General features: G+C 39.5%; 1 protein-coding gene across 1 annotated transcript in view; it reads right to left on the bottom strand.

Moving 5' to 3' along the window:
• Window positions 1-23165, bottom strand: part of HEATR5A (HEAT repeat containing 5A) — a 373796-nt gene that overhangs the window by 209106 nt on the left and 141525 nt on the right. Inside the window, exons 19-20 of the mRNA XM_053697931.1 lie at window positions 14837-15026; window positions 14520-14689 (exon numbers count right to left, since the gene is read on the bottom strand). Coding sequence (XP_053553906.1) covers window positions 14520-14689; window positions 14837-15026 — 360 coding nt within the window. The remainder of the gene's footprint in view (window positions 1-14519; window positions 14690-14836; window positions 15027-23165) is intronic.

The following is a 23165-nucleotide window of genomic DNA, read 5'->3' as shown; positions in this document are numbered from 1 at the left end:
GTGATCCTGAGACAACCACCAGAGAAGAGAATCTCTGGTCTCCTGGTCCAACTGTATTTGAGGAGACAAATCTGCATAATCCCCATTCCACTGTTTGAGCATGCACAGTTGCAGTGGTCTGAGATGTATTCGAGCAAAAGGGACTATGTCCATTGCCGCTACCATTAATCCGATTGCCTCCATGCACTGAGCTACAGATGGCCGAGGAATGGAATTAAGAACTCGGCAAGTAGTTAAAAGTTTTAACTTTCTGACCCCCGTCAGAAATATTTTCATTTCTACCGAATCTATCCTAGGAATGGAACCCTTGTGAGTGGGGATAGAGAACTCTTTTTGACGTTCACCTTCCACCCGTGAGACCTTAGAAAGGCCAATACAATCTCCGTGTGAGCCTTGGTATTGAGAAAGGACGGTGCCTGAATTAAGATGTCGTCCAAATAAGGCGCCACTGCTATGCCCCGCGGCCTTAGAACCGCCAGAAGGGACCCCAGCACCTTTGTGAAAATTCTGGGAGCAGTGGCTAAACCGAATGGAAGAGCCACGAACTGGTAATCCTTGTCTAGAAAAGCGAACCTGAGGAACTGATGATGATCTTTTTGGATAGGGATATGTAGGAACGCATCCTTTAGATCCATGGTAGTCATATATTGACCTTCCTGGATCATAGGTAAGATTGTCCGAATGGTCTCCATCTTGAATGATGGGACTCTGAGGAATTTGTTTAGAATTTTTAGATCCAGGATTGGTCTGAAAGTTCCTTCTTTCTTGGGAACTACAAACAGGTTTGAGTAAAAACCCCGACCTTGTTCTGCAATTGGAACTGGGTATATCACTCCCATCGTATGTAGATCTTCTACACAGCGTAAGAACGCCTCTTTCTTTGTCTGGTCTGTAGACAGACGAGAAATGTGGAACCTTCCCCTTGGAGGGGAGTCCTTGAACTCTAGAAGATATCCCTGGGTAACAATCTCTAATGCCCAGGGATCGTGAACATCTCTTGCCCAAGCCTGAGCGAAGAGAGAGAGTCTGCCCCCTACTAGATCTGGTCCCGGATCGGGGGCTACCCCTTCATGCTGTCTTGGTAGCAGCTGCAGGCTTTTTGGCCTGTTTACCCTTGTTCCAGCCCTGGTAAGGCTTCCAGGTTGCCTTGGGCTGTGAAGCGTTACCCTCTTGCTTTGCAGCTGTAGAGGCTGAAGCCGGACCGCTCCTGAAGTTACGAAAGGAACGAAAATTAGCTTTGTTTTTAGCCCTAAAGGGCTTGTCCTGAGGGAGAGCATGGCCCTTTCCCCCGGTGATTTCTGAAATAATCTCTTTCCATTCTGGCCCGAAAAGGGTCTTTCCTTTGAAAGGGATATTTAATAATTTGGATTTTGACAACACATCGGCCGACCATGACTTGAGCCAAAGCGCTCTGCGCGCCATAATGGCGAAACCTGAATTTTTTGCCGCTAACTTAGCTAATTGCAAAGCGGCATCTGTGATAAAATAATTAGCCAGCTTCAGAGCCTTAATTCTATCCATAATTTTGTCATATGAAGTCTCCGTCTGGAGCGAGTCCTCCAGCGCCTCAAACCAGAAAGCCGATGCAGTAGTAACCGGAATAATGCAGGCAATAGGTTGGAGAAGGAAACCTTGTTGAACAAAAATTTTCTTTAGTAAACCGTCTAACTTTTTATCCATAGGATCTTTAAAAGCACAACTGTCTTCGATTGGTATGGTTGTGTGTTTAGCAAGTGTAGAAACAGCCCCCTCTACCTTAGGACCGTCTGCCACGAGTCCCGCCTGGGGTCAGTTATGGGGAACATTTTCTTAAAAATAGGGGGGGGGGGGGGGAGACAAAAGGGACACCTGGTCTATCCCACTCCCTAGAAACAATATCCGCAAACCTTTTAGGGATCGGAAACGCATCAGTGTATACAGGGACCTCTAGGTACTTGTCCATTTTACACAATTTCTCTGGAACCACCATAGGGTCACAATCATCCAGAGTGGCTAATACCTCCCTAAGCAATACACGGAGGTGTTCCAATTTAAATTTAAACGCTAATGAATCTGACTCTGCCTGATGAGAAACCTTTCCTGAGTCGGAAATTTCTCCCTCAGACATCAAATCCCTCACCCCCACTTCAGAGTGTTGTGAGGGTACATCAGATAAGGTTACCAAAGCTTCAGACTGCTCATAATCTGTTCTTAAAACTTAGCTATCGCGCTTTGCAGGAAAAACTGGCAGTTTGGATAGAAAGGCCGCAAGGGAATTATCCATGACTGTCGCTAGTTGTTGCAATGTAATAGGGGCAGACGCACTAGAGGTACTAGGCATCGCTTGAGCGGGCGTAACTGGTTGTGACACATGGGGAGAGGTAGACGGACTATCCTCATTACCTTCAGTCTGAGAATCATCTAGGGCCACACTTTTAAGCGCAACAATATGATCTTTAAAGTGTATAGACATATTAGTGCAATTGGGACACATTCTGAGAGGGGGTTCCACCATGGCTTCTAAACACTTTGAACAAGGATTTTCCTTAGTGTCAGACATGTTTAACAGACTAGTATTATACACAAGCAGGCTTGGAAAACACTTTAATCAAATAAAAAACACAATTTGAAAAACGTTACTGTGCCTTTAAGAAATAAAAAGAGCACACAATTTTACAAAACAGTGAAAAATGCACCAATCCTTTTGAAATTTTCACAGTATGTACCTAAGGCTTTAATATGATTGCACCACAAGTTTCAGAACGATTAACCCCTTAATGCCCAAACCGGAACAGCCTAAAGCCAACAACCGGTTAATAAACTACAGTACCTTGCCACAGCTTACTGCTGTGGCCCTACCTGCCCTTAGGGATCAGTTTTGGGGAAATAAAGCTTCTTTTAAGTCCTCAATCAGCAGCTGGACCCTCCATGTGAAGCAGCATGAAAATGTATTTCAATACTAACTCCGCATCTGAGGCGTGAAATTAGGCCCCTCCCACTCCACTCCAGAGTTGTAAGGCCTACCAAAATCACTTCTAGGTGACTAAATTTATGCCATGTGGAAAATAGCCCCAGAAAAACACTCCAAAGTGCTTAAAAAGTGTCTCCAACGAGTATTTCTTAAAATAAATAATCGATTGCCCTGCATTAGTGTCAACCAGCCTATTTAGCCCTGTTAAGTAAGCCTTCAATTCTATACTAAGTCTCAGAACATAGCTTACCCTCCCCACATGGGGATCTTGTCAGTCTTCTAGCATTATCTCAGTCTTGTCTAGAAATAAATGTCTAAACATACCTCATTGCAGTCAAGCCTGCAAACTGTTCCCCCAAACTGAAGTTTTCTGGTACTCCTTAGTCCTGTGTGGGAACAGCAGTGGATTTTAGTTACAACATGCTAAAATCATTTTCCTCTCAGCAGAATTCTTCTTCACTTTTCTGCTAGAGAGTAAATAGTACAAACCGGTACCATTTAAAAATAACAAATTTTTTGATTGAAGATATAAAACTACAAATCTAACACCACATTCACTTTACCCTCCCATAGAGAGACCCTAGTGCTTAGAGCCGGCAAAGAGAATGACTGGGGGGTGGAGCTAGAGGGGGAGCAATATGGACAGCTCTGCTGTGTGCTCTCTTTGCCACTTCCTGTAGGGAATGAGAATATCCCACAAGTAATGGATGAATCCGTGGACTGGATACACCTTGCAAGAGAAAACTATATATATATATATATATATATATATATATATATATATATATATATATATATATATATATTATTTATTTATTTTTGTTGTTAAAACAGTTTCTAATTAAATTAGATTTTTTTAATTTAATTTCATCCTAAAATAAGAATTAGTTTTTAATAATGTAGCATAAGGCTATATATTCATGGCTGTAATGTTTTAAAAAATGTTTTTGGCAAATTAATTCCACTAATCCATTCACAGTGACATGCTCCCCCAGAGGTTTCAGTAAGATTATTTTTGGGCATTTTTTCCATCTAGCACACATTATCATATATTTTTTGATTTCTTGAAATGTAATTTGTGTCTGCAGAAATAACATGCATCTTCCTCACAGCAAAAATGATACAAAGTTGGCAAACAGACCTTAAAAGGAACACTCTAGTCAAAATAAACTTTTATGATTGAGAAAGAATGTGCAGTTTTAAGACACTTTACAATTTAATTCCATTAACTAATTTTGCACAGTCTTTTTATATTTATACTTTCTGGGGAACAAGATCCTACTGAGCATGTGCACAAGCTCACAGGGTATACGTATACTAGTCTGATTGGCTGAAGTATGGCACATGATACAAAAGGCTGGAAAATGAGAGGGGGGAATGTGTCAGAAAAAAAATCTACTGCTTATTTAAAATAAAGAGTAGGTGTTAAATCATTGCTTTTTTATTATGCATGTGTTAATTATGCAATTCTATTGCATTAAGCGGTCCTTTAAAGCACTCTTTCTCAACCGCGGTCCTCAAGTACCACAACATGCCATGTTTTCATTATAGCTGAACTAGTAAACAGGTGAAATAATCAGCTGATGGGTGAGAAGTTAATGGCCAGCTGATTACTTCACCTGTGTACTAGTTCAGCTAGGATTAAATCCTGGCCTGTTGGGGGCACTTGAGGACTGCTGTTGAGAAATACTGCTTTAAAGGACTTAAAGGGACAGTCAAGTCCAAAATAAACTTTCTTGATTCAAATAGGGCATGTAATTTTAAACAACTTTCCAATTTACTTTTAGCACCAATTTTACTTTGTTCTTTTGGTATTCTTTGTTGAAAGCTAAACTAGGTAGGCTCATATGCTATTTTTTTAGACCTTGAAGGCCGCCTCTAATCTTAATGCATTTTGACAGTTTTTCACCACTAGAGGGTGTTAGTTCATGTGTTTCATATAGATAACATTGAGCTCAGGCACGTGAAGTTACCTAGGAGTCAGCACTGATTGGTTAAATTGCAAGTCTGTCAAAAGAACTGAAATAAGGAGGCAGTTTGCAGAGGCTAATTACAGAGATAACACGTGTATTATTTTAACTGTGTTGGTTGTGCTAAACTGGGAAATGGGTAATAAAGGGATTATCTACCTTTTTAAACAACAAAAATTCTGGTGTTTACTGTCCCTTTAAATCCAATTATTTTATGATTCAGATAGAGCATAGAATGTTAAATAACTTTCACATGTACTTCTATTATCAAATTTGCTAGATTCTTTTGACAGCCTTTGTTGCAGGAGCAGAAATGCACTACTGGAAGCTAGCTGAACACATTAGGTGAGCCAATGACAAGGAGCATATATGTGTGGCCACCAATCAACAGCTAGCCACTAGCAGTATACTACTGCTCCTTAGCCTACCTATGTATGCTTCTAAACAAAGGATACCAAAAAAAAAACAAAGCAAATTAGATTATAGAAGTACATTTAAAAGTGCCTGTTATATATAAATCATGAAAGTTTAATTCTGACTTTACTATTCCTATAATCTCATTGCTCACACGTCATTCTAGGTACAGAATCAAACCCTTCCTAAATTTAAAAAAGCTCAATGAATAGAAGATTGTTTGGAGTGGAACAGATCTGCACAAGGACCTAAGTGTGAAGAGAGAAGGGAAAGCAGTCAAAATGAAAGGGAAACCTTTAATGTTGTTTTCTTTAATAAAATAAAAATATTTAAACTGTTATTATTGAGGTAATGATTATTTTTTTCCTTCCAAGTACAGATGAAAAAGTGATCAAATATAAATGATTAAACCTATTAAACTGGAGATAGTTCACCTCCCACTAATTGAATAATTATCTATGTATTTCTATTGGTATATAACTAAACCAGTAATTACATGTCTTTAGTACTTTATGGCAGCAGTGTTTGGCAACATTGTATAACAAAGCTACAAATAATGTTGCAAAACACTGCTGCCATAAAGTACTAAAGATGTGTGCACATTCCTAAACTCTTATGAGCCTACCAAGTTTAACACTTCAAAAACGATACCTAAAGAAGGAAGCAAAATTGATAACAGAAGTAAATTGGAAAGTTGTTTAAAATAGCAGGCTTTATCTGAATCATGAGAGAGTTTAATTTTGACTTTACTGTCCCTTTAATGAAAAAAGAATCAGACGTCAAACAAAACGTATTCCCATCACAAAGGATGGAAATACAAAATGCATAGCAGTATCTTCTATGGGAAATATATTAGTTGAGTTGTAAAATACAGGAAATTCCATTTTGGAGACGTTGGCAGTCTTGCTTACCAGTAGCTCATTGCACACATTATTATTTATACCCACTCATTATCAATTATTTAAATGTATCTGAGCGTGACTGACTGCAGTGCACGTTATTATATTGGCCTGTAACTATCTAGAAGACTCTGAATAAACACAAAGCACTGGGGAGTGTATGAATAGGCTGCTCCAGGCAAGTATATTGTTGTCACTCAACTTGGCCAACAGCCTGGTTACCACAATACGTTCAGGATAAAGAAGAAGTATTCTGTATGTGCAGCGAATAGTCACACAACCAACCAAGAGAATAGATGCAAAGTAAAGCAGTTGGGGAGGCAAGCAGCATACAGAAAATGCTTTCCTCGTGCACCCAAAGGCAAAGCATTTACATGCCACAATGCAGGGCTTGAAAATGGAAAGTCTCCCCACTTCTGCAAATGAGAATGGCATGTTACTTAGTTGGATAAGACCAAGACTGCGATTCTTCCGTACTGCTGCAACAGAGTCATCCGACATCAAAATATGATCCGACATCAAAATATGAAAGTAAACAAATGATGTACAGAGATACTAGGATCATGAATCCCTGTCAATGTCTGGTAAAGCAAAGCTTGTAAACTGATTTCAGATGCTTAGATGGATAGTCAGAAAATAGATGCAACAGGATAGCCACATAGAGAGGGGAGGGAGGTGACAAACCAACACAGATTTATCCACCAACCCCTCCTGCAGGAGATAAAAAAAAGGTAACATAGATGAGGCAGAATGCTGTCTGTGGTAATCGTATAAGGGCAGTGAGATAAACTCATCAACTAATAAAAGAACAAAATCTGTGAAGGACAGCCATTGTATTAAATGGCTAAAGTAATGGTGACACACTGGTGACTCAAACCAATGGAAGATGAATCATACTTCATGTAATTGCCATATCGCACTCAACCACAAAGAACCACTAAATGTCAAAATTAAATGATTCAGATAAAGCATGCAATTTAATAAAACGTTCCAATATACTTCCATTATCAAAACGTGCTCATTCTTTTTATACGTACACTTTTTGAGGCGCCAGATCCTACAGAGTATGTGCAAAAGTGCACAATATATACAGTACATGTATGCAATTTGTGATTGGCTTTTGGCTGTCACATTATACAGGGGGAAGAAAAATTTGCATTAACTTAGAAATATGAAAGAAATTATTCTCATTTTAATAAAAAAAAACTATTGCATGGTCTTTTTTATTGTGTGTGTTATTCACTTCTACTGTATTTAGCGGTCCTTTCAAGTTTTGCAATAAATTAACATGATAGAGTAGTCTGTATTTTTGGAACACATTAACACTTTACTTGCTGCAATTGTTTTTTTTTTAATTGTAAAGTTACATCCACCCCTTGCCTTTTTAGTAGGAGCCCATACAAACTTGGTACTGGAGAAAAAAACACTGCTAGCACTGTCATTTTGTTTTGTAGTTCATTATCAGACCAACATTGTGGTAGCCACATAGGACCAGATATGTGGCAGGATTAGGGTTGTGAAGCCTGCTTTGTGAACCTCTAAATTTCAGAGCTGCAGAACTGGAAAACTCACAAATTGCAGTATTAAATGACAAGAAAAGAGGGAGAAATTAATACATAAATACACATAATTAGACATTTCATATTACAATCTCAAAGTGTTTACTGTTCTTTTGAGAGGAACAAACAAACCCAATGAATCACCTTTATCAGGTGCTTTAAGACTCTTACTTTTCCTGCTTGATATCATACATATGTGAATAAACAACAACCAAACACAAATAAGTGGGATACTTGGCAAGTGCTACTAAAGGACTTAAATTTGGTTTATCTTGGTTTACAAAGAAGATTTATCACAGCAGAAAATACAAGGGAGGTCAGAACATGGGGAAAACACTGAGACTAAGCAAATAACTAGAAAATAGCAGGAAGAACAAACAGAATGCAGACATTTCCTGCTAAATCTGACTACAGCATACAGCTTCTAATTCTTCAAAAGAGCATGAGGCAAATTCCACCCCACTGCTTTCCAGATGTCCTCAGAGGAGAAATTCCTGCTTTAAATATCATGAAACACAACATTTTTCTGTCAATTTTCAGATAGAGAATACAATTTTAAATAACTTTCCAATTTATTTCGTTATTATTATTATTGCCGTTTATTTATAAAAGTTCCACTATATTAGGCAGGGCTGTAACATCATAAGTATACAGTAGTGGAATACAATAAACAGACATTGAAGACATTTCCATAAATGATAAAGGTCTTCTACAATGCCCTTGAATCACTGTAAGCTGTAAACCAGAGGTGAGCAATTATCGGCCCTCCAGATATTATGGACTTCATCTCCCATAATGCTCTTTCAGCCATAATGCTGGCAAAGCATCATGGGAGATGTCCATAACATCTGGAGAGCCGATAATTGCCCACACCTGCTGTAAACTATCTTTACGTAAAACGATCAACAGGACAGCTGGACTCTATTATCACATTTTCTTCATTCTCTCTGTATCCTTTGTTGAAGGAGCTGCAATGCACCTCTGGGAGCTACCTGAACACATCAGGTGAGCCAATGACAAGTGGCATATATGTGCAGGCACCAATCATCAGCTAGCTCTCGATAGTGTACTGCTGCTCCTAAGCCTACCTAGGTATGCTTTTCACCAAATGATACTAAGATAATGAAGTCAATTAGATAATAGTAGAAAATTGGAAAGTTCTTAAAAATTACATGCTTTATCTGAATTGTGAAAGCTTAATTTTGACTTTACTGTCCCTTTAACTACCTAGGAAGTGGAAGCTGCACTTATACAATGAGCTTTTCGGCACATTTATCGAAGATACAACTAACAATGCACCAAAACGTTTATTTTTTCCAGCATACATTCTTTACGTAAAGCATGACTAGAAGGGCGTCAGTCTGCCAGTGAAGACAGATACAGACAGCAAACTGCATCCAACTTGTAAAGCCGTTTCCCTAGTTTGTATCTTCAAAAAAAAAATGCAAGGAACTGGTCTGTGAACTGCTTTGTACAGAAAGAAAAATCAGAGCAACGGATAAGACTGTAGATCAGCTACCCATATAGAGCTAGATTAACAAGAGAGCTAAATTATCGCGCACCCGCAAACAAGCTAATTTGCCTTTACACTGCAGTCTATGGGAACTGTGTCTTCCCAGTAAAGATATATGCATATATATTTATATATACACATAACACTTAAATATACATGTATATAAGCATATACATATATATTTTAAAAAGCTGTAATCGCTGTACTACTTACCCCCTTCGCTGCACTTAAGTTCTGATGTCATATCTGACAACATCAGAACGAGGCTCCAAGTGGAGCTTATGGAAGCGCGTTCTTGTGAGCGCAATGTTTCCTAGCAATGTGAACGTGAGGTCGCATTCGCATTGCGCTTAACTTATAATATCAGCGCACATTAGCATGCTCTGGTATTACAAAGTGGAGCACTAATAAGGTTTGCGCACAAGCGATATTTAGCGCTCCACTTGTAATCCGGCTAATAGAGATACAATGCAAGTTTCTCGAGGAATGCTTCCCAAAAGAATTCAAAGAGAAAGGCCACCAAACCTTCAAGGACCATAGGAGGAATCACACAGAGACATAACATGGCTAACATCTGGGCTGAAAATGTGCAAGGTCTTGAAAAAAAAAAAAAAAAGAAAAGAAATGAATAAGAGACTTCAGACATGTTTGATTCCAGCTATTGCTGATGATGCAAGGAGGTGGTGTAGGTATTTTACTGTCCTCTCGTTGTACCTTTCAACAAATACATCCCATCTCTTCCCTCACATTTTCCTCATTCGAAACCCACATGATTCGCTTATTCTCTCCTATTTCTATACGTGTTGCAGTCATATACCGTCCTCCTGGCTCCTCAACTAAATTTCTAGATCACTTGGCTGCATGGCTACCTTATTTCCTTTCCTCAGACACCCCTTCCCTCATTCTTGGTGACTTCAACATCCCTTTTGACAATCCCACTGCCTCCTCTGCAAAACAACTTCTGCAACTCACTTCCTCTTTTGGTTTGTCACAATGGACTGATTCTCCCACTCACAAAGATGGTCACTCCCTTGACCTCATCTTTAGCTATTGATGCACCCTCTCAAACTTCACTAACTCCCCCTTTCCTCTTTCTGAGCACCATCTCCTTACTTGCAACATATCATCCCTCCCTACAACTCTCCCTCCTTCTGCTCCTCACACCAAACTTAACAGAAGCATTATGTCATTAGATCACCAACAGCTTTCTAATTCCCTCAAACCTCTCCTCTCATCCTTCTCTTCCTTTTCCTGCCCTGACCAATCTATCTGCCACTATAATTCCACCCTTACATCCGTCCTTGACAATCTCGCCCCTCTTACCATAGCTCGGAAATCAAACACTCATCCTCAGCCCTGGCATACTCCTCTAACACGATACCTACACAGATGTTTCCGTACTGCTGAGCGGAAATGGAGAAAAACTAGGAGTTCAGCTGATTTTAAACATTACAAATGTATCTTGAACGCCTACTACTCTGCCCTTAATTTCCATAAGCAACACTACTTCTCTACTCTTATCTATAATCTTCAAACCCAAAACGTTTGTTCTCTACTTTCAATACTCTTCTCCGCCCTCCCCCACCTCCTAATAACTTCTCTGTCAGCTCAAGACTTTGCCAACCACTTCACTAACAAATTCAACTCCATCAGAAATGAAATCAGCTCTCAACATAATTCCATTCTCTCACCCCCTCAAATGCTCTCAATCAACCAGAACCCACATAACCTTAAACTTAGCTCATTCTCCCCTGTTACTGAGGTTTTGGCACTTATACTGCGCTCTCACCTCACTACCTGTCCCCTTGACCCTATCCCCTCACAGCTACTCCCCTCCCTCTCTACCACCCTTATCCCTATACTCACACACACTTTCAACCTCTCCTTCAGCACCGGTATATTTCACTCATCGCTGAAAAATGCACTGGTCACACCTATCCTCAAAAAACTTTCCCTTGATCCTACCTCCCCATCCAACTACTGCCCTATTTCCCTCCTCCCTCTTGCATCAAAGCTTCTCGAAAAACTAGCTTATGCACGCCTATCCCATTTCCTTACAATAAACTCCCTCCTTGACCCATTGCAATCTGGATTTCGTCCCCATCACTCCACAGAAACAGCACTTCTCTCTGCTTATTCTCCTTCATCTGTCCGCAGCCTTTGACACTGTTGACCACCCTCTCTTGCTCCAAACCCTCCAATCCTTCGGCATATGTGACACAGCCCTCTCGTGGCTCTCGTCCTACCTGTCAAACCGTACCTTTAGTGTAGCCTTCTCTGGGGCCTCCTCTGCCCCGTCACCACCTTCTGTCGGAGTACCGCAAGGCTCTATCCTCGGTCCCCTTCTCTTCTCAATCTACACGTCATCACTAGGTTCCCTAATAAAGTCCCACGGTTTACAATATCATTTGTGTCCTGATGACACCCAAATCTACTTCTCTGCACCAGACCTTTCTCCTTCCTTGCTAACCCGTGTCACTAACTGTCTTTCTCACATCTCCAACTGGATGTCCTCTCAATACCTCAAGCTAAATCTCTCCAAAACTGAGCTCCTTATTTTCCCCCCTTCTTCTAAACTCTCCACCCCCAATCTCTCTATAACTGTCGACAACTCCATCATTACCCCTACCCCGCATGCCCGATGTCTCGGTCACACATTTGACTCAGATCTTTCTTTCACTCCTCACATTCAGTCTTTGGCTAAAGCCTGCTGCTTCCACCTTAAAAACATCTCTAAAATTAGACACTTCCTTACACAAGACACAACTAAGATTTTAACCCACTCTCTCATCCTCTCCCACCTTGATTACTGCAACTCTGTCCTCTCTGCTCTCCCCACCTACCGCCTAGCTCCTTTACAATCCTTAATGAATGCCTCTGCCAGACTCATCTTCCTTACAAGTCGCTCTTCATCTGCTGCACCTCTCTGCCAATCTCTTCATTGGCTTCCACTTGCCTCTAGGATCAAACACAAAATTCTCACTCTGACATACAAAGCCCTCAACTGCACTGCTCCCCCCTATATCTCAGACCTTGTCTCCAGATACTCTCCCTCCTGTCCCCTTCGCTCTGCTCACGACCTCCTACTCTCCTCCTCTTGTCACCTCATCACACTCCCGTTTACAGGACTTCTCCAGACTGGCTCCCAACTTGTGGAACTCTCTGTCTCGCTCCACAAGATTCTCTTCTAGTTTTAAAAGCTTCAAGTGCTCCCTAAAGACTCTACTGTTCAGGGATGCATACAACCTACGCTAACCTTTCTTTATACCAGTTCCTCTCCTCCATTGCTATCCCCTGAACCCCCTTAGCATGTAAGCTTAAGAGTCCAGCTGTTTGTTGACCACCTTCTCAAGAGCTGACTACAACAGTGCAACTCTTGGCAGAGCCCTCTACCCATTTGATCCCTATAACTGTTTTGTTGTACTCCGCCTTTGTTAATAGCGCTGCGGAATCTGTTGGCGCTCTACAAATAACCGATAATAATAATAATAATGCTTGCACTTGTACTTAGGCTACTTACAAAATCGACCATGTCAGAAAATCAAGAAAATGAAACGTAGTATAAATACTTCTCAAATATCTGCATCCAATATCCCAAATACAACAGTCTGAGGACAAAGGCGCATTATGAGCTTTCCAAAGTGTATCCATCATTAGATCAGCTAGCACCACAATATGTCATCAAATGACGGACCTGAAAACAAGGACCTGAAGAGTAAAAGAGAAGGTTCTACAAGGTTTCAAGGCCAATCTCACAGAAGTAGAAACCAGAATCTTGCTAAATCTTACAAAGGATGAGAGAAAATTGAGAGAATATGCAGGCCAGCAGAGAAGCTCAGTATATGGTGAAGACAAGTATTGAATATGCTTCTGGGGATGGAAAACATGACTAATTTCTTGACTGATGGAAATCGTCACTGCAGCATAGATCAGAAATAAAGAAATATTTTAAATTTCCATTCTACGAGGATGGATATTATTCCATTTAAAATTACTCTCCAGGACATATGTAATGGGCACACCACCTGAATTATTTTACTGAACACTTGGCTAAAATGTAAGCCAATATTCAGCTAAAATTAGCTCATATTAAATTATTTCAATCTTTGTTGCACAAATTATCATTAAATCAATTTATGTTGAATTATGCAATTAACTGAACCATTAAATACAGTTGCATAATCAACAAGTGCATATTAAAAAGACAATGTGCTTACGCTAAATTTTAAAGTACTAGATTTTTTTCTGACAAAGTTCAAAATTTACTTAAATTAGCTCCCTGTATCAAGTGACAGCCATTATCTAAATCACAGGCTCATATACGTATACAGTGTTGCACATGCTCAGTAGGAGCTGGTTCCTCAAAGTGTGCATATACAACAACAAAAAAAGACACTGAACCCAATTTTTTTTTTCGTGATTCAGACAGAGCATGCAATTTTAGACAACTTTCTAATTTACTCCTATTATCACATTTTCTTCCTTCTCTTGGCATCTTTATTTGAAAAGCAAGAATCTAAGTTTAGATGCCGGCCCATTTTTGGTGAACAACCTGGGTTGTTCTTGCTGATTGGTGGATTATTTTACCCATCAATAAATAAGTGCTGTCCAGCATACTAAACCAAAAAATTGTCTGGCTTCTTAGCTTAGATGCCTTTTTTTTAAATAAAGAAAGAAGGCAAGAGAATGAAGAAAAATTGAAAATAGGAGTAAATTAGAATGTTGCTTAAAATTGCATGCTCTGTTTGAATCACAAAAGAAAAAATTTGGGTTCAGTGTCCCTTTAAGTAACATTTATAAATAATAGAAAATGCTCCAAATATTGCAGAGTAATAATCTGTCCCCACCTGGCTACTTCATATTTTGTTTTCTCTTTCTGATTTGTATATAAGTGGCATCTCTGCACACAGCAAAATATGTCTGGTGAATCCGATAAAGACTGAGTACCTCAGTTAAATCTGCTGTAGGATACTGAACTATACTGAACAGAGGACAGAATAAATACATAACAAAATGTGAGGATTTATGTTCCAGTCTATCTAACATAAAGAGGAACAAACTCTTTGTTGATGAGTGCTAATAAGGTAAGCCAAGATCTGCTGGCCTAAGACGCTTTGGAAAACAGATTACACCATGATAATAGCATTATATAAAAGCATTGTGACACTACAACACACACAATGACTGTATAAACACATAGGGTACAATACTTACACAAAGTGTGGGTACCAAGCTGGACAGGTTTAGGTGCTTAGGAGCGAACATGTGCAGTTGTTGTAGACAAGAGATGGCTTGGGCCTGAACCATACAGTCTGGATTCTCCTGCATTAAAAAGCAGCCCAGCAAAAAGGAGTTTCTCATCAAGGATGCAGGGGCCCCACTGTCTGTATGAAAATTACAGAATCCATTACATTCAGACTGTGACAATCATGCACTTTATGTACAAAAACATAAAATTAATAATGGAAAATACTTTGCTATAGTCCTCAAACAGAAGATCTAATATAGCATATCAGACCATCAAGGTGTACCTTGGAGTTCAGGACCAAGCGTAGTGAGCAGTGCACTCAGACATCGACCAATGCTGCGATGCACCTCAGGAAACGATGGAGAAGTGCTAAGCAAAGACGTGAGGAGAAGGGAAAGCGTAGCCTCTACATGTACATGATACAGTGGTCCAGATGAGTCAATAATAATGGAGAGGGAGTGCATGGCCCACGTCTGGAAAGGAAAAAACAAACCAATTCAGGGTTCACGACAAAATAACTGATTGGGTCAGCTATTATACTTCAACCTATTTAAAAAGAAAAGTGCTTATTATTTTGTTGGTTTTTTTTAGATGAGTATTGCCCTATTTATCCTTAAAAACTATTTATGTTGGGAGGTCTGTTTATTACTTGGACAAATTTTATTACAACCAGAGGCCTGGTGCCTAAGGTCAGTTTATGGCCCCAAGATGTCAACATTGTGACAGGAAACAGTGTTTCTATCAAGGCACAGGACTTAGGTCAATTAAAGGTAACCCTCTATATTAAGACATGTTTCAATCACATGCATGTTTCAGGGTGACAAAATATGACAGACATGTCATGTTTGGTATCAAAATAATCCTCATGATGCCACAAGGAGATTGCCTATATTGGTATATGTACTGGATATACATAAGAAAAGATATGTAAATTATTCAATATCTCCAGCCAGGTCTTCAGGGCTTTTTATGGCATGCCATAAAAGAGGGGGTGTCTACCACCCTTGCCCACTCTGGAAGGAGCCTGGTCAGAAACCTGATCTCAAGAAAAAGAAAATGTATTTAATTTCAGCAAAATAATCATGTAGTTCTACTTGAGAGGCTGCCTGGAACAGCATAAGTGACAGTCTTTCCTTGCTAACTACCTTGGAACAGATATGTAAGATAGTACAATATTAAGTTCTGTTTTAAAGGGACAGTCAAGTACAAAAAAAAACTTTGATGATTCAGATAGGGCATGTAATTTTAAACAACTTTCCAATTTACTTTTATCACCAATTTTGCTTTGTTCTCTTGATATTCTTAGTTGAAAGCTAAACCTAGGAGGTTCATATGCTAATTTCTTAGACCTTGAAGACCGCCTCTAATCTAAATGCATTTTGATAGTTTTTCACCACTAGAGGGCATTAGTTCATGTGTTTCATATAGATAACATTGAGCTCATGCACGTGAATTTACCATGGAGACAGCTCTGATTGGCTAAACTGCAAGTCTGTCAAAAGAACTGAAATAAGGGGGCAGTCTGCTGAGGCTTAGATACAAGGTAATTACAGAGGTAAAACGTGTATAATTATAACTGTTGGTTATGCAAAACTGGGGAATTGGTAATGAAGGGATTATCTATCTTTTTAAACAACAAAAATTCTGGTGTTGACTGTCTCTAACTCCTTTTTGTTTTAAATACTGATGTTTTGTGTAATTTTTTTGTTAACGCTTTTTTTTATATATAAATGCAGGGTGACCACGTTGCTGGAGAGACTGGTAATAATAGAACTGTGTTTTTTAGATTGATTTTTGCTAAATTGTGTTTTTGGATTTTTTAGTCTGCGTTTTTTCTTATGATTGATTGCCCATATAATAATCTTACGGCGGTGCGAGCAGAAACAGTTTAGTGTGGGTGGCATTTTTCTAGGTCTAGTACACACTATAAAGTGTTTTTTTAAGCCTTGCACCCAATGAACTTAGTAACCACCTTGCCTGGAGTGCTTAAACTGTGACAAACTAGTTAAAGGGACACTGAACCCAAATTTTTCTTTCGTGATTCAGATAGAGCATTACATTTTAAGCAACTTTCTAATTTACTCCTATCAAATTTTCTTCATTCTCCTTGTATCTTTATTTGAAATGCAAGTTTAGATGCCGGCCCATTTTTGGTGAACAACCTGGGTTGTCCTTGCTGATTGGTGGATACATTCATCCACCAATAAAAAAGTGCTGTCTAGAGTTCTGAATAAAAAAAAAAGCTTAGATGCCTTCTTTTTCAAATAAAGATAGCAAGAGAACGTAGAAAATTTGGGTTCAGTGTCCCTTTAAGGTGGAAGGGGTCAGTCAACCCATTTTGTGCCAAACTGGCAGGGTTGGCTAACCCTGCTACAGTTAGATATAAATGAAACTTTACTAAATAATTCTTAAATATATACACGCTGAGTAGCTGGAGAATATTTGTATTAAGGGGGTCTACTTCTATCAATAAAAAGTCTTGATTTTTCAATTAAATACTAGGGACACAATTAGTATCTAATTCTGAATGTGATTATATTCTCTATTATGATTGGTTATTCATTTTGGAGTTATATTTTGATTTGAAGATTATCCTTTTTTTTTTTTTTTTTTTTTTTTAACCCCTTAATGACCACAGCACTTTTCCATTTTCTGTCCGTTTGGGACCAAGGCTATTTTTACATTTTTGCGGTCTTTGTGTTTAGCTGTAATTTCCCTCTTACTCATTTACTGTACCCACACATATTATATACCGTTTTTTTCGCCATTAAATGGACTTTCTAAAGATACCATTATTTTCATCATATCTTATAATTTACTATAAAAAAAAATTATAAAATATGAGGAAAAAATGGAAAAAAACACACTTTTTCTAACTTTGACCCCCAAAATCTGTTACACATCTACAACCACCAAAAAACACCCATGCTAAATAGTTTCTAAATTTTGTCCAGAGTTTATAAATACCCAATGTTTACATGTTCTTTGCTTTTTTTGCAAGTTATAGGGCCATAAATATAAGTAGCACTTTGCTATTTCCAAACCACTTTTTTTCAAAATTAGCGCTAGTTACATTGGAACACTGATATCTTTCAGGAATCCCTGAATATCCCTTGACATGTATATATATTTTTTTAGAAGACATCCCAAAGTATTGATCTAGGCCCATTTTGGTATATTTCATGCCACCATTTCACCGCCAAATGCGATCAAATAAATAAAAAAGTAAAATTTTTCCAAATTTTAGGTTTCTCACTGAAATCATTAACAAACATTTTGTGCAATTATGGCACAAATGGTTGTAAATGCTTCTCTGGGATCCCCTTTGTTCAGAAATAGCAGAAATATATCGCTTTGGCGTTGTTTTTAAGTAATTAGAAGTCCGCTAAATGCTGCTGCACACCACAAGTGTATTATGCTCAGCAGTGCAGGGGTTAATTAGGGAACTTGTAGGGAGCTTGTAGGGTTAATTTTAGCTTTAGTTTAGTGTAGTAGACAACCCCAAGTATTGATCTAGGCCCATTTTGGTATATTTCAGGCCACCATTTCACCGCCAAATACGATTAAATTAAAAAAAATAGTCAACTTTTTCACAAACTTTAGGTTTCTCACTGAAATTATTTAGAAACAACTTGTGCAATTATGGTACAAATGGTTGTAAATAATTCTCTGGGATCCCCTTTGTTCAGAAATAGCAGACATATATGGCTTTGGTGTTGCTTTTTGGTAATTAAAAGGCCGCTAAATGCCACTGCGCACAAAACGTGAATTATGCCCAGCAGTGAAGGGGTTAATTAGGTAGCTTGCAGGGTTAATTTTAGCTTTAGTGTAGAGATCAGCTTCCCACCTGACACATCAGACCCCCTGATCCCTCCCATAGAGCTCTCTTCCCTCCCCCACCCCACAATTGTCCCCGCCATCTTAAGTACTGGCAGAAAGTCTGCCAGTACTAAAATAAAAGGTTTTTTTTTTTAACTTTTTTTTTTTTAAGCATATTTACATATGCTGCTGTGTAGGATCCCCCCTTAGCCCCCAACTTCTCTGATCCCCCCCAAAAACAGCTCTCTACTCCCCCCCCCCCACTGCCTTATTGGTATCAGCAAGTTCCTTAAAGGGACAGATCTCTGCTTTATCTGTTTTGTTATATAAGCGTTTGGCAGCTGTTCCAGTTGTGCAATCTTGTTGTCAGGCTCTGACTAGAATCAGACCTGTGTTTAGACTACTTGCTCCTCCTTGGAGTTTGACTTTAGTTATTAAAGTTCTTCAAGGGGCTACGTTTGAACCTATGCATTCCTTAAGATATTAAGTTATTATCTCGGAAAGTTTTATTTCTGGTTGCTTTTCTTCTGTTCGAAGAGTATCTGAGACTTCGGCTTTTCCATATATTTCCCCTTACCTTATTTTTCATTCGGATAAGGTGGTGTTTCGTTCTATGCCTGGGTTTCTTCCTAAGGTTGTTTTAGGAATATTGGTCAAGAGATTGTCTTTCCTTCCTTGTGTCCTAATCCTTCTCAGACGGTGCGTCTGTTACACAATTTTGATGTAATTCATGCTTTAAAGTTCTACTTACAAGCGACTAAGGATTTTCGACAATCGTCTTCCTTGTTTGTTGTTTTTTTCAAGGACACATAGGGGTCAGAAAGCTACGGCTACCTCTGTTTCTTTTTGGCTGTAGAATATCATCCGTTTGGCATATGAGACTGCTGGACAGCAGCCTCCTGAAAGAATTACGACTCATTCCACTAGGGCTGTTGTTTTCCTCATAGGCATTCATAAATGATGCTTCTGTTGACCAGATTTGCATAGCTGCAACTTGGTATTTTTCTTCAAACTTTTTCTAAATTTTACAAATTGGATACTTTTGCCTCAGCTGAGGCTGTTTTTGGGAAAGGTTCTTCAAGCAGTGGTGCTTTCCGTTTGGGTTGCCTGTCTTGTCCCTCCCGTTTCATCCGTGTGCTATAGCTTTGGTATTGTATCCCACAAGTAAGGATGAAATCCGTGGACTCATCGTATCTTGTAAAAGGATTAGGACACAAGGAAGGAAAGACAATCTCTTGACCAATATTCCTAAAACAACCTTAGGAAGAAACCCAGGCATAGAACGAAACACCACCTTATCCGAATGAAAAATAAGGTAAGGGGAAATATATGGAAAAGCCGAAGTCTCAGATACTCTTCGAACAGAAGAAAAGCAACCAGAAATAAAACTTTCCGAGATAATAACTTAATATCTTAAGGAATGCATAGGTTCAAACGTAGCCCCTTGAAGAACTTTAATAACTAAAGTCAAACTCCAAGGAGGAGCAAGTAGTCTAAACACAGGTCTGATTCAAGTCAGAGCCTGACAACAAGATTGCACAACTGGAACAGCTGCCAAACGCTTATATAACAAAACAGATAAAGCAGAGATCTGTCCCTTTAAGGAACTTGCTGATACCACTTTCTCCAATCCATCTTGGAGAAAAGACCAAATCCTGCGAATCCTAACCCTACTCCATGAGTAGCCCTTGGATTCACACCAAGAAAGACATTTACGCCATATCTTATGGTAAATTTACCTAGGAACAGGCTGACGTGCCTGAATTAAAGTATCTAAGACCGAAGCAGAAAAACCTCGGTAGGAAAAATTAAGCGTCCAATCTCCAAGCAGTCAGCTGCAGAGAAACTAGATTCGGGAGATGGAAGGAACCCTAAATGAGAAGGTCCTTCCTCAACAGAAGTTTCCAAGGCGACAGAGACGACATGTCTACCAGAGCGGCATACCAAATCCTGCGAGATCCCGCAGGAGTGACGAGGATCAACTGATGCCTTCCCCTGTTTGATTCGAGCAATAACCCAGGAGAAAAGAGTAAACAGGGGGAATAGATATGCTAGGCTGAAGGACCAAGGAACTGCCAAGGCATTTATCAGGTCGGCCTGGAGGTCCGTGAACCTGGGCCCGAATCTCGGGAACTTGGCATTCTGACAACAAGCCATGAGATCCAACTCCGGCCGACCTCATGTGAGAATCAGATTGAAGAATATATCCGGAAAGAGTTCCCACTCTCCCGGATGAAAGGTCTGTCTGCTTAGGAAAAACCGTCTCCCAGTCGTCCACACCTGGGATGTGGATCACTGACAGATGGCAATAATGGGCCTGATGAACTAGACCGAACCCAACTGAGGCCAGGTCTGAAGGGCATCGAAGATCGCCCTCAAATCTAGGATGTTGATGGGAAGGAAAGACTGTGTCAATGTATTTCCCTGTAACGGGGATCAAACCTGAGTTGTCAAAGTCTAAAGCAGCTGCTCTAACCATTATACTAACTTAGAGCACTAGAAAGCGCCCCAGACAGCACCCCATCCCAAAAGGCTGGCGTCCATTGCCACAATCACCTAGAAAAGTCTACGAAAGCATGACCCCTGGGATAGATAATCCAGAGACAACTACCATTGAAGAGAGTCCCTCGTTTCCTGTTCTAGGGTTATTCGAGGAGACAAATCTGTATAACTTCCATTCCCCCGCCTGAGCAAGTTTAGCTGCAGAGGCCTGAGATGAAACCGAACAAACGGTATGATGTCCATTGCCACACCATCAATCCGATGACCCCCAAGCACTGAGTCACTGACGGCTGAGGAGTGGACTGAAGGGCTCGACATGTATTCAGAATCTTTGACTTTCTGACCTTAGCCAGAAAACTTCTCATGGATACAGAGACGATTAGAGTTCCCAAGAAGGGTACCCTTGTCTACAGAAATAAAGAACTCTTTCTCAGATTTACCTTCCCCTCGTGAGTTCTTAGAAAGGGAAGTACAATGTTGGCATGGGACCTTGTTAGCTGACAACATGACGCCTGGATTAGAATATCATCCAAGTAAGGCGCAACCGCAATGCCCCGTGTTCTGAAAGCATTTTCCCAGAAGGCCAACAAAACTCAGGAACATGTGATAATCTCTATGGATAGGAACATAAAAATATGCATCCTATAGATCCACTTTTGTCATAAACTGACCCTTCTAGATCAATGAAAGGATGGTAAAAATAAATTCCATTCAGAAAAATGGAACTCTGAGAAACTTGTTTAGACTCCTGAAGTCTAAGATAGGTCTGAAGGTTCCCTCCGTTTTGGGAACTACCAATAGAATAAGATTCCTGTTCCTGAATCAGAACGGGACAAATCACTCCCATGTTAGAGAGGTCTCTAACCCGAGGTAAAAATGCCTCTCTTGTTATGCAGAAATTCCACTTGGAATCCATGAAACACTATTTCATTGTCCAGGGATGTTGAACATCTCAAATCCAAGTCTGATGAAAACTGAAAATCTGTCCCTTACAAAATCCGATCCCGGATCAGGGACATGGTCTTCATGCTGCCCGTGATTCCACAGCAGGCTATAGAATCCTTAAACTTTTCTTTTTTTTTATATATATTAAACTGCAAAAGAGACCATCTCCATCAAGACAGGTTCCAACACAGACTTCTTGTAATGGATCGTTAAAAAATCCAGACTCAGAGCATACATCTGAGAATCAAAACTCTACCCATATAGCTCAGAGGGCTAGGACAGAGAAATCTGAAAACCACGCTCCCATTTTGACAACCTCAAGGCAAAATTTGAAATAAAGCACTTTGAAAGCCTTTATCCTAACCTGGAGTTTTGCTGCACTAAAGACGGTATTAAAGTACACAGGTGGATGCCATTGAAAGCCCTGGTGTACATCCCTTTCCTATTCTTGTAATGGTTTACCCAGCCTCCTCAGCTAAGTCGGGTATGGTAAGTATCGGGAAGTGTTCTATTTCCACTCCCTATAACACACTAGACGCACTAGGATATATTACACCAGGCTAGTGCGAAAGTTGAAAACAATTCCTCTAGAAAGGATAGTTTTCACGTGTAAGAACATAGAATGCAGAGAAAAATCTCTGGACAGAATATGAGAGGACGTGCGGGGTCCTGTATGTGTGCCCTAACATTTTGAGAACACTATAGGTTTGTGGCATAAAGTGACCATCGTCAACATACTCTCAAATGGCAAACGCCTCAAAGGGAGATGGTTCAGAAAAGAAAAACTGTAATTTTAAAATAAAAATTAACACAAAAAAACGTTACTGTCACTTTAACCTTTTTTTTTTTTTTTTTTTTTTGTAGCTCTCCCCCCCATACTATATGTTTACTTACATAAAAACGAGAAATAAAACGAGTATTGGGGTTGAGACTGCATCACTTTACTTTATTATATTTATTAATATCTTGACAAAAAAAAAAAAAGAATAAAGACATTACAAAAAGAAAAAGAAGAAAAACAACACAAAAAAAAAAAAAAAATCTCTCTCCCCTCCACTCCATATCCCCCCCCCACCCGCGCCCTCCCTATACTCTATCTTTATTTAGAAATGCTTCCCAGTAGAAACGTATCATTAGGAAGTAATCCTCCCTTTTAGATTTTTTATATGAGAACTCCTCTAGCTCCAATAACTCATTTACTCTGGGTATTAGCATGTCTTCATTTAGTATATCCTTTTTCTTCCAATTACGTGCTATAATAGATTTAGTGCCATTTAATATATATATTATAAGTTTGGCTTTGATTTTACAGATGTCGTTAATCGGTTTGTTCATGAGGGCGTTAT

Source organism: Bombina bombina, chromosome 1, assembly GCF_027579735.1.
Source record: "Bombina bombina isolate aBomBom1 chromosome 1, aBomBom1.pri, whole genome shotgun sequence".
Taxonomy (NCBI): Eukaryota; Metazoa; Chordata; class Amphibia; order Anura; family Bombinatoridae; genus Bombina; species Bombina bombina.
Note: the sequence above shows the minus strand (reverse complement) of the source record. Positions and strands in the feature narration are given on the sequence as shown.